The 16,452-nt window shown below is 36.5% G+C and overlaps 1 protein-coding gene across 5 annotated transcripts in view; it reads left to right on the top strand.

The window, feature by feature from the left end:
* The window catches only part of LOC105134326 (midasin-like protein), a 38,509-nt gene that overhangs the window by 5,455 nt on the left and 16,602 nt on the right, over positions 1–16,452 (top strand). For 3 of the 5 annotated variants that reach the window (XM_011038686.1, XM_011038684.1, XM_011038689.1), the window contains 32 exons: positions 710–819; positions 922–1,041; positions 1,374–1,452; positions 1,550–1,678; positions 1,752–1,827; positions 1,917–2,007; positions 2,154–2,285; positions 2,368–2,424; positions 2,533–2,706; positions 2,824–2,949; positions 3,034–4,788; positions 5,542–5,597; positions 5,681–5,876; positions 5,973–6,077; positions 6,172–6,477; positions 6,863–7,056; positions 7,158–7,212; positions 8,074–8,224; positions 9,090–9,163; positions 10,105–10,243; positions 10,579–10,677; positions 10,820–10,920; positions 11,052–11,141; positions 11,231–11,296; positions 11,404–11,568; positions 11,677–11,884; positions 12,130–13,025; positions 13,120–14,631; positions 14,713–14,884; positions 15,000–15,065; positions 15,670–15,752; positions 15,829–16,080. In XM_011038686.1, the coding sequence (XP_011036988.1) occupies positions 710–819; positions 922–1,041; positions 1,374–1,452; positions 1,550–1,678; positions 1,752–1,827; positions 1,917–2,007; positions 2,154–2,285; positions 2,368–2,424; positions 2,533–2,706; positions 2,824–2,949; positions 3,034–4,788; positions 5,542–5,597; positions 5,681–5,876; positions 5,973–6,077; positions 6,172–6,477; positions 6,863–7,056; positions 7,158–7,212; positions 8,074–8,224; positions 9,090–9,163; positions 10,105–10,243; positions 10,579–10,677; positions 10,820–10,920; positions 11,052–11,141; positions 11,231–11,296; positions 11,404–11,568; positions 11,677–11,884; positions 12,130–13,025; positions 13,120–14,631; positions 14,713–14,884; positions 15,000–15,065; positions 15,670–15,752; positions 15,829–16,080 (7,835 nt within the window). The remainder of the gene's footprint in view (positions 1–709; positions 820–921; positions 1,042–1,373; positions 1,453–1,549; positions 1,679–1,751; positions 1,828–1,916; positions 2,008–2,153; positions 2,286–2,367; positions 2,425–2,532; positions 2,707–2,823; positions 2,950–3,033; positions 4,789–5,541; positions 5,598–5,680; positions 5,877–5,972; positions 6,078–6,171; positions 6,478–6,862; positions 7,057–7,157; positions 7,213–8,073; positions 8,225–9,089; positions 9,164–10,104; positions 10,244–10,578; positions 10,678–10,819; positions 10,921–11,051; positions 11,142–11,230; positions 11,297–11,403; positions 11,569–11,676; positions 11,885–12,129; positions 13,026–13,119; positions 14,632–14,712; positions 14,885–14,999; positions 15,066–15,669; positions 15,753–15,828; positions 16,081–16,452) is intronic. The other 2 variants (XM_011038687.1, XM_011038685.1) reach the window with 1 other exon arrangement.

The following is a 16,452-nucleotide window of genomic DNA, read 5'->3' as shown; positions in this document are numbered from 1 at the left end:
TTTTCAATTGTTGTGTTCTTAAAAGCCAGACCGTTCTCTTCCTATTCTTCTTTTAAAAACTGAAAGATTGATACCAATTTGGTGTATTTTCATTTTAGCACCAGCTTGTGAAGAGTTATTGGGGGCTTAGTTTGCATTGGAAGCGGTTGGAATGATAGAACATATCTTGTCAAAGTTTGTCCTTATTAGGGGTTTTGCTTGTATGCTAGAGTGGGGAATTAATGGCACTAGAAGAAATGAGAGTGTTAAAGTTCTTGCTGTAATTTAAAAGAAGATAGAATGACATTTAAACTGTGTTGATTTAAAGGTTGACGTGGCACTTAGAGAAAAAAAAATTCTCTTCTATTTAAAATGCTTTATTCAAGTTCAAGAGATGGCTGGGATAACTGTCTTAATTTTTAAGTATTAATCAAACAAATGACATTAGGTAGATAAATATGGAAGAAGAGGGTTCATGTACCCTGTCCTAACCAGTTTTGGAATAAATTCTTTTGAGTTGAATTGTATGTGTGGAGTTTCTTGATATCTCTAGCTGTTGGAAGAATACTGACATCCTGCATGTAGCGAACTTGTTGCCCCTTTTGTTTTTTTTTTCCTCATGAACTGCTCCTATCCTTTTCTTTGGTGCTGCTGACACTAATTTTTTATATTGTTTTTGGGGTCTTCTTTCCATCTTTCTGTCTCCATTTCTGTTCCATCCCACATTTAGTTCTATTTATTCACATGGATGATCAAATTGATGGCAAAACACTGATCGGGAGTTATGTGTGTACTGAGCAACCTGGTGAATTTAGATGGCAACCTGGGTCACTTATCCAGGTAGGTTTGCTTTTCAAAGAACTCCTACAGCTTAATTCTTTTGACTGCGATATGCACTTTCTACCCACTTGTAATGCATTCTATGGTTTCCAATTTCATTAGGCTGTTCTGAATGGATATTGGGTTGTATTTGAGGACATTGACAAAGCACCATCGGATGTGCAATCAATCTTGTTGCCTTTGTTGGAAGGTGAAATCTTTTTCATTACTAGTCACGGAGAGGTAACTATTTGTTTCTCATTGTTATTTTCATACAGAGAAGTGGTCTTTAAACTCATATGCTCATCCAATAATGTCAGAACTTTAAAGCTGAATAAATACACTTCTTCATTATTTTTTTTTGTCCAAGGAGTTGAAACCATAAGCTATATGGTTATTTTGCATCTCTAGCTTCTATTATTTTTGTAAATGCGGTTTATTTTAAAGGTTCATTTGTAGACATTTTCTTAATGATGTCTCTATCTAGTTATCTCAGTTACCTAGTTTGCTCTCTGTGTGTGTGTGTGTGTGTGTGTGTGTGTTTTGAATAATGATGAGGATCTTGGACATTTTAGGAAATAAGGGTGGCGGAGAGTTTTCAACTATTTTCTACCATCACCACTTCCAAGAGCAATGTATCTCACACAGCAGAAGGTTTGTACTAGGAGTCATTGAATATGCTCAAATATGCCTTGTGGCCATCTGTCCATAATTGTAGTTGGAGTACAGTTGGCTGAACCAGAGATTTCAGTTGCAGGTGGAAGTTCACTTAGCACACTTTGGAGGAGAGTGATGATTGGATTGCCAAGTAATGATGACTTGGAAAATATAATGAAAGCGTGGTATCCAAGTTTGGGACCTCTCACTGGAAGACTTATAGGTGGGATGTATGAAATGTTAAGGAATTTTCAGTTCCAGATTATGGATCACTTACTGAAATTTTGTTTTGGCAGAAACAATGGAAAGAGTCAATCCTTCTCCATCTGGAAATTCTGCCTGCTTAAGCTGCCTTAACAGGTTCTCATTAAGGTAATGGATGATGCTTACTACTCAATGAATATATTGCCTTTTATAAACCAATCAGATTATTGTAACCGGCTTTTGGATCCTGATGGCAGGGACCTCCTTAAATGGTGCAAACGAATAGCAGAATTAGGTTTGAATGGGGATATGCTGACAGCTTATCAGTGCCATCTTATCTATCAAGAGGTCTTTTTTGTAAAATGCATCTGGCCTTGTTACTATTTCCCTTTTCTTTTATTTCCTTCTATCTAGATGAATTGCATGATCTGTATCCTATGGATAAGCCTGCTTTTGACCTACAATTCATGACTGTTGTTGGTTTCTACCTTTAGGCTGTAGACATATTTGCGTCCTTTTCAGTCCCTTCTGAAAATCGACTCTCTGTAATGAGAGACATTGCAAAGTTGTGGGGAGTTCCCATCTCAGAGGCAGGAATCCTATATCCTTGTAAACCTGAAATTCAGGTACTTGTTGATTTAGATGCTATTAATTTCTGACATTTTAGGAGTTGCTACTTGTTACACTCATGTCCGGAGTCAACTGCAGAATTTGTTCACAGAATTAAGAATTGGTCGAGTTACCCTGCAACGCACTGAAACTGTGGTTAGTGAAACAATTTGAAATTGTCTCAATCAGTTTAGTCTGTTGTGTGCTTCGCTACTGACATACATACATACATATATATATATATATTATATTTGATCCTTTCAGGTGCATGGCCAAGAAAGACTTGTTGAGATGCGGAGTTCTCTGTATGTGCTCGAGCAAATAGCTTGCGCTGTTAAGCACAATGAGCCCATTCTCTTGGTTGGTGAAACTGGAACAGGAAAGACAACACTTGTACAAAATCTAGCTATGATGCTGGGTCAGAAGCTTACTGTTTTGGTATGTCATAGAGGACTTCTCGCCCCCCTCCTCTCTCTAGCTTCAAAGCTCCATGCTGAGTGAATTTTGAGTTCTATATATAGCACATAATATGATAAAGTTCGTTTTCTTTTCCAGAACTTGAGTCAACAAAGTGACGTTGCTGATTTGTTGGGGGGATTTAAGCCCATAGATTCACTATCTATATGTATTCCTCTGTATAAGGAGTTCGAGATTCTATTTTCCAAAACATTTTCGATGAAGGTATTTTCATTTTCAGGGAAAAATATCTGCTTCCTATTAAGTGTCTACATAAATAACTCATGCCTCTTGTATGTTCGTGTCCAGGAAAATGATAAAATTTTTGCTTACTTACAAAAGCAAATGAAGAACAAGAACTGGAAAATTTTAGTAAATGGATTTAAAAAGTATGTTGATAATTTCCAAAAAAAATTACAGACCGAAAGATCTGGGTCTGGGAAGAAACGGAAAAAACCTTTGGATGAAAATATCAGAGCTTGGGAGAGTTTCTCTGTAAAACTTGAAGCTGCTCTTCGTCAAATCGAAGCTTCATCTGGAATGCTATTTTCATTCGTAGAAGGATCCTTTATTACTGCTCTTAGAAATGGGGATTGGATTTTGCTTGATGAGGTGAATTTGGCTCCACCTGAGACCTTGCAAAGAGTTATTGGTGTCCTTGAAGGAGAATATGGGTCACTTTGCTTAGCTGAAAGAGGGGATGTTAGTCATATACCTAGAAATCCCAGTTTCCGTATATTTGCATGCATGAATCCTGCAACTGATGCTGGGAAGCGAGACTTGCCGTACTCATTGCAGAGTAGATTTACAGCATACTTTGTTCATGATGTGTTGGATAGAGATGATTTGAAGTTATTTATTAACAAATTTATGGAGGAAAGCATATCAAATATTGAACTTGAAAAGAAAATAATTGATTTCTATGAAGCAGCCAAAAAGAACTCTGAAGAAAGGCTGCAAGATGGGGCCAATCAAAAGCCACAATACAGTTTAAGGTCTTTATACCGTGCACTAGAATATACCAGGGAAGCAAAGGGAAAATTTGGATTTCCAAAAGCAATTTATGATGGATTCTGCATGTTCTTTCTTACTATGTTGGACAGACCTAGTGCCAAGATTATGAAAAAGATGATAAGGGAGAAATTGCTGGGAGGAAATAAACTTTCACCTGTACCTTTTGATGCTTACTTGAGGATTAAAAAAATCTCCGATTTTGATGATTTATATAAGAATTATGTTCTAACGAAGAGTGTTAAGAAGCAACTTGAGAACTTGGCACGTGCGGTTTTTATTAAGAGATATCCTGTTCTGTTACAGGGTCCCACTTCTAGTGGGAAAACTAGCCTTGTTCAGTATCTTGCTGCAAGAACGGGGCATGAATTTGTACGGATAAATAATCATGAACATACTGATCTTCAGGAATATTTGGGTTCCTATATATCCGATGCTCAAGGGAAGCTTGTATTTCAGGAAGGCATATTAGTTAAGGCTGTTCGCAATGGTCACTGGATTGTTCTGGATGAGCTCAATCTTGCTCCTTCAGATGTGCTGGAAGCATTGAATCGATTGTTAGATGACAATAGAGAACTCTTTTTGCCTGAATTGCGAGAAACTGTTCGGGCACATCCAAATTTTATGCTTTTTGCCACCCAAAATCCACCTACGTTCTATGGTGGGCGTAAAATGCTTTCCCGAGCCTTCCGAAACCGTTTTGTGGAGGTTCATGTGGATGAAATTCCAGATGATGAGTTGAGCACAATAATAGAGAAAAGGTGTAAAATCCCTGGAAGCCGTGCTAGGTTGATGGTTGAAGTAATGAAGGAGTTACAGTTGCATAGGCAGAGTAGCAAAGTTTTTGCTGGGAAACATGGATTCATAACTCCACGAGACTTGTTTCGCTGGGCAAATCGTTTGAGGGCTTTTGGAGATTCTAAAGAAGTCATGGCTGAGCATGGTTATCATCTTTTGGCTGACAGATTGCGGGATGAAAGAGAGAGGCATGTGGTTCAAGAAGTTTTAGAAAGGCGTCTCCGTGTGAAAATTGTCAGAGAGCACTTGTACAAGGTATCTTTCCATTGAGTGCATTTAAACTTGTTCACGGATATGCTGAATGCTTTTAAATGATTCATTCTAGTGTATTGAAACTAATAGAACTTCAAGTTGATTTGATAAATGATTTAGATCTGAGTAGTTCTTTGTTTTGCTTTAAGAAAGAAGGCTTCACTGGCACCAAATTATGTAAAAATTTCCATATATATCCTTCACTACACTGGCTGTTAAACATATACCCTATTTTTGATGTTTATTGCACAAGCCTTGGTTGACCATATTATATTCAATATTTATCAGGTAGTTGCCAAAAGTTTCATGCTTTTGCAACCTTGCCAAAAGTTCCATGCTTTTGCAACCTTGCCGCCTGCTAGCCAATAAGTTTGGTGTTATGAAGGCATAGACCAGTGATGGTACACTTTAGGCGTGACTTAATTGGAGTCTTCTTGAATTTGGATTTTTTTTTGCTAATCCTACTGTATGAACCATGTAAATTTCTAATGTGTTATCCTTTGACTTTTACCTATGTAATGTTTTTGTTGTGTCTCAACATGTATTAAATTGCAGGTAATGTGGTGATTCATTCCATTCCTTTGTGTCTAAAGGATATTTGCCTTGTTTTCTGCTTTTTGCTTCCCTCAATATAATTCTACTATTGTTCCATCCTTTCAAGGGCCGTAACCTAAATGATTGGTTCAAAGATTCTTATTTTTGGTTTTATCTATAATCAATTTGTTGTTTGTTTTATTCATTTCCTGATTTGTTCAGGAATCAGTTGCAAGGGAATCAGAATCAATTGGAAGCGATTTGCAGAGTTTGGGCGAGTATGAACTTATAAATTATGAACTCAAACATGAACACTTCCTTTCTTGAATTTTTCTTTAATTTATAACATGTTTCTTTCCAGTGTCATACTCACCCGAAGCATGAGGAGATTGTATTTCCTCGTCAAGCGTTGTTTTGAGTTGCGTGAACCTGTACTTCTTGTTGGCGAAACTGGTGGTGGGAAGACTACTGTCTGTCAGTTACTGAGTAGAGCATTGGGGTTAAAATTACACATCTTGAATTGCCACCAATACACCGAAACATCTGATTTCATTGGGGTTTGTGCTAATATTATTTGAGTGTTTTTGGATATATAGTTTTCAGTATCCCCTTTTATATGCTCTTTGAAATTCAACTGATGAAATGTTTTATAGGGGTTCTTTCCTGTTCGAGAAAGATCACGACTAGCATCAGAATTCAAATATATAATTGAAAAATGGATGCTTTCAAAAGCTTATACCCACTTTGCTCAGGATTTGGTGAGAATTTTTCGAATGATGTATATGCTATAGACAGGAATCTTTTAGTAGTCCTTGATGAATTGATATTCCATTTTGTATTCCTTGGATGCAGGATCTTTCTTCTGATATTGGTCAGGCTTCTTCCACGCTTGATCATCTCAATCTAATAATAACAAGCTATAGACAAGGCCAAGTTTCATGTCCTAATGTCAGTGCGAAAGACATCGACACTCTTGAGCAGATGAAGTGGGACCTGACATGTTTGCATCAGAAGTGGCAAACAATATTTATGTGGCAAGATGGGCCTCTAGTGCAAGCAATGAAGGCTGGTGATCTGTTTCTTGTCGATGAAATTTCTTTGGCTGATGATAGTGTATTGGAAAGGTTGAACAGTGTCTTGGAGCCAGAGAGAAAATTGGTAGGTATCCATTTATCAGGGGCCTGAGTTTTTCTTTTGTTTTTTCTTACAAGGAGGCTAAGCCCCAACATGCTATTGGCTGCTTTCCAACTGTTGGGAAAAGTGTTCATTATTCATCATCAATCATTCTTATATGCTATTTTTGCTCTTGGTTTTAGTAGAAGTTGTTTTGCATCATATTTTATTTGATTAAGTCAACGGGTTCTTATCTGATTTGATTTATAAGGACCATGCTTTTACATGATTCTTTATGCTTGTTATGCATATTATGGTCATTGAACTGATTGGATACATGTAGATATCCAATTTACATATTTTGTTGCTGAAGGCTTCTAAATGTACCTTTAAAATGGAGCCCTCTAATCACCTCTTTTTTCTTTTGCAGTCATTGGCTGAGAAAGGAGGGCCGGTCATGGAAAATATTACTGCTCATGAAAATTTTTTCGTCCTTGCAACTATGAATCCTGGTGGGGATTATGGTAAGAAAGAATTATCTCCAGCTCTTCGCAACAGGTTCACCGAAATTTGGGTTCCTCCTGTTTGTGATTTAGATGAACTGGGAGATATTGCTTCAAAAAGGTATGTCCAATTAAGAAAGTTGTCCTCTGGGGTGGTGCTTGCGAAACAGAATCAAAAGCTTTCATTCTTCAATTCCAATCCTTTTTTTTTCTTGTCTGCAGACTTTCCAATCCAGAACTCTCATACATTTTGGGTGCTATGCTGAAGTTCTGGGAGGTAACTTTTGTTGGATACCCTTGTTGCTGCTTTGTCTTTGTTTTTGCTTATGACCAATGACGAATAGTTTGGTACTTTTGCTTGTCCAAGGAGTTGATGGCAGAATCTGTTTCCAATAAGACCCCTACTCCTTCTGTGTGTGTTGTACATTGACATTTCCTTTTGGTGGGGGTTGGACACTTGAAACCTCTTTAATTGAAGAGATACCATTTCTTCATTTTGGAAGATATTGTTGCATTGGAGAAAATCCTCTCCTTAGATTGGTCTTAATACCTTGAAAGTTTTGATATTTGTGGCTTAGGTGGTAGGTTTCTTTTATGTTTTTCACTTGATGAGATTCAGCACCTTCAGACTTTGTGCTTGTGTTTTTTCCCAAGAAATCCTTTTAGAGTTTCCACCTAGTATGGTGACAAATTTTATTAATGATTATGAACATGGTTTCTCTTTGTTAGACATATAGCTTGTTATTGGTAATTTATGCTGTTCTTTTTTTTTGGGATGAGGTTGCCCAGATCAGTGAAATGTTCTGGATTGATTTTAACTTTGCCATATGGTCATGGCTGTTATTTTAGTTTTTCCTACCATGAAATCTTGGCTTGTAGTTTTTAGGAGTTTTCCTTTTTTTTTTCCCTGTTCTATATAGCAGCTACTCTTTTTTAGTTAAATGAATCTATATAGCTTTGAATGGCCTTTACATGCTTTTAAACTGAAGGTGGAGTTGCTTATTGTTTTTTTCTCTAGCTTCTTGTTTGGCTTCATGCTATTGCGGTTAGCATGCAGATGATGGTTTGACTTCTTGATTTCTGTATTTTCCTTTAAATGATATATTCATTTAAAATAGTTATTTCATGTTTGCTACAGTGGTTCAACAAGCTAGAGAAAGGGAGGACGCTCACTGTGAGAGATCTCCTCTCTTGGATTCAGTTTATTATGGTGACCAAAGAAGGTTTAGGACCTGATTGTGCATTCCTCCATGGGCTTTTCCTTGTTTTACTTGATGGAATAAGCCTAGGTAATTCTTGTTATGCGAATATCAATTGTGTTTTCTCATTCTTCATCCAGGTAGTAGGTTGAATATTTGTCAAGATAGTCCCTTCTTTTTTCTGTCAACTGCATTTTCTCTTCCTTGGTCTAGTTAGAAGGTTTACAGTCTTGAAATTCAAAACTTTTCATTTCATATTCAGAAAAGGAACACAATAATAATGAATGGTAATTCAATAGTTATAATGTGATGTGAACTGGACTTTGTTTGTATTTTCCCTTGATATGTCTTGAAAGGCTTAAATTTCCTTTTAATGTTTTTTTTTATAATTTAATTATATGCTGTTCTGCCATTCTTTTGATTATAATGGTTTTCATTTGCTGGTTTGGGAAGGAAGAGAAGAAATCCCATTTTGTTTTTGGTTCATTGGGAAGAATTTAACTGAAGACCTAGTTTGTTCTTAACCTTTAACCTCACACCTCACCAAGTTTGCAAGTTAGGAATTGTAATTTTTAGCTGCCAATAATGTTCTATTAATCTGTTATGCATTTTCAAAAACTAGTGATTGAACCTTTAATTATGATATCTTTCATACAGTCTACACTTAAGCAAAGCTGTCAAAGTTAGAAAGGATGGTGCAGCAGCATCGTAGTATTTTCAATCCACTAGATAGGGGAATTAACATGGGTCAAATCTTTTATATGTTTCAACTGTGAGGTCAAAACTTTGAAAGTGTTCACTTGCTCTTCTTGATTTATATCAATTGGTCTTTTTTTTTTGGTTCAATTTTCTAAGAGGCTAGGCTTCACATTATTTGGCATTTCTTGTACAATCAGTGTGTCACAATTCCCTCCTGTTGTCCTCTCATAGCATTTCCATTTGTTTGAGTTTTCAGGTACTGGTATTTCCAGAAAGGATGCAGGATTATTTAGAGAGACATGCTTGTCTTTTCTTTTGAAAGAATTGAAGGTGTGTTAAGTACTGGTTGCTTTTGGCTGAATACAACACCTATTTGGCTTCTCTAGTGATTAGTGCAAATATAGCATATCTTCATTTTCTTTATTTCCATCTCTGACATCTGCATATGGCATTTGGTAACCTTTCATGTGCTTATAATGATCTATCCAAAAATTTGAATAATATTTTTTTAAGAGATGGCATTTGCTAACCTTTCTGAAGTACTAGAATAAAACTTAATTGTTGTGATGGATATATCCACATTATTTACAATTTGATGATAAAGAAACCTTCAAATTAATTTATTATTATACATGTCTATATAAAATGACAACAACCAAGATCCTAACAAAAACCGTGGAACATTCTCACTGAATTTTAATTTTAAATCTAAGTTTTTTTTTTTAAATAATTTTACTTTTGTTTGTAAATTTCAAGTTATTCCTCTTTATATAATTTAATTACTAGTTCACTCACACATTCATTGTTGATTTTCTTTGTATAATTAAGTGGTTCAAATTCATGAAAATAATTACACGCGCTTGTATTCTTTTTCACCCATAAAAAGCAAGTGTAGGCCCTTCATTGCTTGAGGATATATTTTATTTACACAAATAAATTATGCTTTCAAAATATTTTTTCCGAGTTTGATTTTGGATTCTATTTTAACGACTTGAGTTGATCATTACACTTGTTAACTTTATAAACCAAATAGCGAAAAAGGTGCGATGGTAATTCATGATAAATAACAAACTATGTTGAAACATTTGGTTAGACTAAAATAATCCTGAAATAATGAATTGATCTTGCAATTAAGATACCTTCAAGCAAAACAACCTACCATTACACCAAGTTGTTTGTTGTGTACATAAGTCCCTATTTATGGCTATACTAGAGGATAATGTTGTGACCACTGCTGCAAGTTGTAAGGATGTTTATTTCTGCTGTCACAGGAGGATAGTAATCAACATGAGCTTTCATTTATTGAAAATTATGGTTGGGGCGATCTTGGAGAAACTGGCAATATTTCATGCAGTGATGATATGCAGTGTGACAATAGATTTGGTATAGATCCGTTTTACATTGAAAAAGGTAAGTTATATGAATCATATGCTGTCTTCTTATGTAGATGGAAATGTTATCTGCTTTCAATACCGTATTTGTTTTGAGGAACCTGTAAACACTTCAGGTATCATCAAATATATTGTTGTATATATTTTTCTGCAGTATAGTTCTCTAACGTCTTGCAACTGTTTCATTTCCTTCAATTTGATCCTGTTAAACTTTTTCTGAATTTCAATCAGTTTATATGTTTCATTTTTTTTTTCAAATAGCATGCTGTATGCTTTTGTCATTAATGCTTAGCTGGTCAGGGTTTATCCTTGTGCAGTTATAATACCTTGGCAACTTATGGGTTATGTTTATAGGTTATGAAAAATGTGAGGCTGGTGGTTTTGAATTTTTGACACCAACAACACGAAGAAATGCTTTGCGTGTATTGCGAGCTATGCAGCTTCCAAAGCCTGGTATGTTTTGCAGTACTGTTAAGTGTTTTTGTATACTCATTCTGCTAAACCAAGTCAACAAAAAAAGGTGAACTGCACTGCTTCCATATCCTTCCATATGGTGTTTTGCAATGCTTAACTTTATTTTTTGCATGCTTTGTAGTTTTACTGGAAGGCAGTCCTGGTGTTGGTAAGACAAGCTTGATTATTGCCTTGGGAAAATATTCTGGGCACAAAGTTGTCCGCATAAATTTGTCTGAGCAGGTTTGTGATTCTTTATATGAATTTTTGTTTGTCTACACCATCCCCCTTCTTTATATTATTTGACGTCATCCCTTTGCTGTTTGTGGGCGTACGATGTTAAAAATGATAGTTTAATGTTGTTTGAGGTGCAGACTGACCTAATGGATCTGCTGGGAACGGACCTACCTGTTGAAAGTGATGATGGGATGAAATTTGCATGGTCTGATGGAATCTTGCTACAGGTCTAAATTTTGACTTCAAAAGCCTTTTGCATTGCTAGTAGTTTGGAAAACATATTTAATTAAGAAATTGCGAAATTGCACTTTTGCAGGCTCTAAAGGAGGGTTGTTGGGTTTTGCTGGATGAGCTTAATCTTGCTCCACAGTCTGTCTTAGAGGCACTACTATGACCCTTGTTAATTTTTTATTTTTTTACTTTTTCCCCAATTTATTCTTTATACTGCTTACAAGTTGACACTGATTTGATGACATTTGTTCTTATCAGGGCTTGAATGCTATACTGGATCATCGTGCCGAGGTCTTCATTCCAGAGCTTAGCCTTACCTTTAAATGTCCATCATCTTTCAGAATATTTGCATGTCAAAATCCTTTTTCTCAAGGTGGTGGCAGAAAAGGCCTTCCAAAATCCTTTCTGAACCGTTTCACTAAGGTTTGTTTTGATGTTTCCATCACTGCTCTGCAAGTCTCATATGTGTAGAACTAGTGGCTGTGAATGCATCAGATGGTTCATTTTTTGTTTACTTAATGTTGGTTTCAGGTGTACATAGATGAGTTAGTAGAAGGTGATTATCTTTCCATCTGTAATTCGCTTTATCCCTCCATTCCAAGACCCTTGCTTTCAAAACTGATAGTCTTCAATAAAAGGCTACATGAAGACACTATGTTATATCACAAGTTTGGTCAGGATGGCTCCCCTTGGGAGTTCAATTTGCGTGATGTGATTCGTTCATGTCAGATCATTGAAGGTGTGGTCTAATTATTTATCTCAATTATTTTTTTTTCTAGTTATTATATTATCGGCTATTTTATAATGTAAAATTGTTGGCTTATGATTCCACTTTCAAAGTTCTATGAAGAAATACAATACAACAATGCCCTAATTTTCATAATTTCTTTTTGTGTTTCTATTTTGATCATGCTCAATTTTCTTCATGGATGAAAGGTTCATTTATTTACCAAATTTTTTTAGATTTGTCTATCTTAAATTTAGGTGTGCGTGAGAAGTTGAAGGTTGATTGCTTTCTCAACATTATCTATGTTCAGAGAATGCGTACTGCTGCTGACCGCAAAGAAGTCCTGCGGATCTATGAAGAGGTATTTGGGGTTAAACCATTCATTAATCCTCACCCACGAGTGCAGCTAAATTCTAAGTATTTGATTGTGGGGAACACTGTCATCAAAAGGAACATTTCACGGTCATCCAAGCTTTCAAACAGTGCATTGAATATTATCCCCAGTATTCGCCACAGCATGGAAGCTGTTGTCCATTGTATAAAACATCAATGGTTGTGCATCCTGGTTGGTCCACCTTGTTCAGGGAAGACTTCACTGATAAGGTTATTAGCTCAGCTCACTGGCAATGTGCTAAATGAATTGAGCCTTTCAACTACAACTGATATATCTGAGTTGCTTGGATGTTTTGAGCAGTATAATGCCTTTCGCAATTTTAGGTCCGTCATTGCTCAAGTTGAGCGCTATGTTAGTGAGTACTGCAACTTGCAATTGGAGTTTTCAAAGGTGGCATTTATGAGTGAAAGAACTGATTTGATCACCAAATGGCTAGCTTTCTTATCTACTATGAATTCCAGCTCCATGGCAAGTTCTACTTCTATTTATCTGGAGAACTGGGAGAGCATGATGAACTCTCTTAGTTTGCTTGTTGAGATCATTCAACAAATGAAGCTGGATGTTGTACAAAATGAATTACCTTTTTCTTGGTCAACTGAAGAGCTAAATAAAACCATCAAGGTAATCTCAAAGCTGCAAGATGATCAACAAAGAAGGTCATGTTCAGTTAAGTTTGAATGGGTGGCAGGATTACTCATCAAGGCAATAGAAAATGGGGAATGGATAGTTCTAGAGAATGCAAATCTTTGCAATCCCACGGTAATTTTTACATTCTCTTGAATTCTTGATTTATAAGTCTCCTAACACCAGTTCATAAATATCTGTTTGCTTTTCACCTGATTGTTCACCTCAGGTTCTTGATAGAATCAACTCTTTGGTGGAGCCGAGTGGTTCAATTACAGTTAATGAGTGTGGGATAGTTGATGGAAGCTCAGTGGTTCTTCATCCACACCATAACTTTCGAATTTTCCTCACAGTTAATCCAAGCCATGGTGAAGTGTCCCGAGCAATGCGAAACAGAGGAGTTGAAATCTTTATGATGCCGCCATACTGGCTACATAATGACGAAAATGGCTGCAGTGGTGCAGACTTTGAACTTAAGGATGTAAAAAGATTTCTTGTTTCATCTGGCATTCCTATGGATAGATTAGTTGATTCAATGGCCAAAGCTCATGTTTATGCCAAGAATGAAGGCTTGCAAGTTAATGTTCAAATCACATATCTTGAGCTTGCCCACTGGGTCCAGTTATTTCATCAGCTTCTCATAAATGGTAACCAGCCTTTCTGGAGCCTCCAACTAAGTTGGGAACATACTTACCTATCTTCTTTAGGTGAAGCTGTGGGGTGGGATATTGTCAATCATGCAAAAGTTGCTTACTTCTCAACTGCAACGTTGTCAGAATCTGATTTGCCCACAGAGTTTTCATTTTATTTGCCTGGCAGGTTGCCAGTGCCAATGAAGTTGAGGGATTTTATATGGTATTCAAAAGAAGCTTCTGTCAGACAGAATCTCATGTATTTGGAGTACCTTGTGTCTCAGTACGAGTTAGGATCTTTAAGGAACAGGAGCTGTGTGGACAATGCTTTGTCTGCCACTAGCCACAAGGGAAACGGTTTGATGGATATGAACATGAAAGGGCAGCTTGTGTTTCCTAAGGCTCTGAACTGCATGAATGCTAACTCTGTTAGGAACACAGAAATTGACATGAAGCTGACGAAGAGGATGCTATTATTTGCTGCCAACTGGACAATTGAACAAGCAACCGGAAGTGATTATAAACTTTATCTTCTCCACTTTAGCTGGTTTAGTTCCAAACTGCAATCATGTGATCATTTTTTCAGATCTTTTCTGCATTTACTCGAACAAGAATTGGAGCATCCTATTTGGAAGTGTATTTTTCATTCCTACCATGAGCTTGCATCCCTTCCTGCTGCAGATTCTAGCCTGCATCTGACACCGTTGCTTTCACATGATTTTGTTGATTTAACTATGTCAGATGACAGGCCAGAAGTGTCACATAAATTCCTTTACAATGCTATTAACTGTATAGACCTTCTGAGGCTTTCATATCAACAGTGGAATGCTCAAAGTGAGCATGAATATACTAATGAAGCTCAGCATTTCAAACCTGTCTTGGGTGCTCTGCAGGAGTTGGAAAAGGAAATTCTTAATATGCTTGTTGAATCTCCATCTTACAATGTCCTGATAAAATTATACAGTGACATTCTTGAAGATCACTTGACATTTTGGGATACTTTTACTGCATCGCGGTTCGAGAAATTGCCTGTTTCTTGGCATTCTTTGATGAAGGATGTTTTGAAATTGCGGGATTTCTGTCCTGGAGCTGTTGACAATCTATTGATGGTAATTCCAGTACAATTGTGGCATCTTTCCTTTCTCTGTAATTTATTAAGTGACAATTAAAATTTTAACTTTCCGGTGCAGATTGCTGGGAATATAGATAAAAAACTTAATCAACACTCACAACAATCTTTGCTATGGATTCATGGTGGTCATCCAATTTTACCTGCATCTGCTGAATTATTTAAGCAGCAGCAGCTGTTTATAGAGCTATGTGAGTCAGTTTGGCCAACAAAGGCAAATCCCTATAATCAAGGTATGGCTTATTGTTACTCTGATTCATATATCTCAATCATGTTTTACTGGTTCTATTCTTCTTCTTGTCCTTTCATCTGTCTCTGTCTAATGTGTGTAAAAAATTTTCATGGCAGGGGATGATCATCTCGTTGAGTTGGCCACATCTTCCACCCCTGAACTTCGCTTCCTTGCAGTTCAAGGTAGAGCTTTCACTTTTTTCTTATGGGGTGTTTATTTTGTGGATAAAAATTTCTATTAAAATGATTGGGCTGGAATGTGTGATTCGTCCTCATCTGTTGATTTTTAACTCATTAAAGTCATTTCAATTATATTAATATTAAAGTGTCTCTTTCTAGTTCATTAAACATAATATTTGTGATTTCATTTTCATTTTCATTTGGAAAGTCACGTGATAGCTCATTGATTCAAGGATTAGACCTTGTTGCAGTCATTATCAGCGGGCCAAGTATTTAGCCTTTGGTTGATTTGAGTCTGGCTGTAAGCCCTAATATGTGTTACATGTTTCCAAAATAAAGAATCTCAGTCATCTATGTGCACTTCGCTCTAGAGCTTGGGGTATGTGGCAGAAATTGTATGCATTTAGTAGAAGGCTATTTATTGTTATCTTTTGTGGGTTTTGGAAGGGAGAATGGTAGTAGCAGTACACGCCATCTGCTAGCTTCTGTTCTCAAGCACCCCTCTCCCTTGCCCACCTCTTCTGTGATATTTTCTCACTTTACTTATTGTGACATTGACATTTGATTCAACATCTCCATGAATTTTCTAATACAGTTTTCTATGTAGGTATATGCATGTCAGCATATATTACCAGTAGATTTGATGAAGATAGTGGTGAAGTTGCTCTGCATTTGGCGGACATGAGTCAAGTTTGTGCCCTATTACCTAACACTTAAATGGTATGCATTTAATAAATCCTAAACTAACTGGCTATTGTTCTCTTAGATGCTGTTGAAAAGATTTGAATATGAGAAAAGCAAATTGGAGGCAAAGTTAAAGTCCGTTGAGTCTGCTACTATCGAGGGAAGTTCAATATCTTGTTGTGATTTCTCTCTTGAAGCACGGTGTACAAAACCTGGCTTTGCTTGTTGGCTGGAAACACGTCCTATTATTGACAATACAAGTTTTTTCCTTGACATGGATCTACTTCAAAAGCTTTCAATGATTGTTTTGGTTGATCACAAAGAATGTCAGCTGGTAAGATCAATGGCATTAGTCTCTTAAGCTACAGCATTTTCTAGTTGGTTGTAAACTTTAATATGTACAAGTTTAGTAATCTATTCTTGTGTTGTAACTGGTTAGATAGCACAGCTTTTGATTCTGTTTAGTTGCTTTGAATATGGAAGAAAATTTGGCATACTTAATTACAGGTCCTACTGAGTTCTTTACTGTGAATGTCAACCCTAAATAGGCTGTAGGTTTGTTTAATCCAAAAGAAGATGAAAATGGTCAATACATAAATAATGCACGTGTTTAAGAGGAGACCTATGGTAGATCTGGCTTGTTTAAGGCAATGTTTTCGAATTAGAAATGCATGTGTAAAATATTATGAGAGAGTTGATGTCGCAC

Source organism: Populus euphratica, unplaced genomic scaffold (assembly GCF_000495115.2).
Source record: "Populus euphratica unplaced genomic scaffold, PopEup_1.0 scaffold67.1, whole genome shotgun sequence".
Classification (NCBI taxonomy): domain Eukaryota; kingdom Viridiplantae; phylum Streptophyta; class Magnoliopsida; order Malpighiales; family Salicaceae; genus Populus; species Populus euphratica.
Note: the sequence above shows the minus strand (reverse complement) of the source record. Positions and strands in the feature narration are given on the sequence as shown.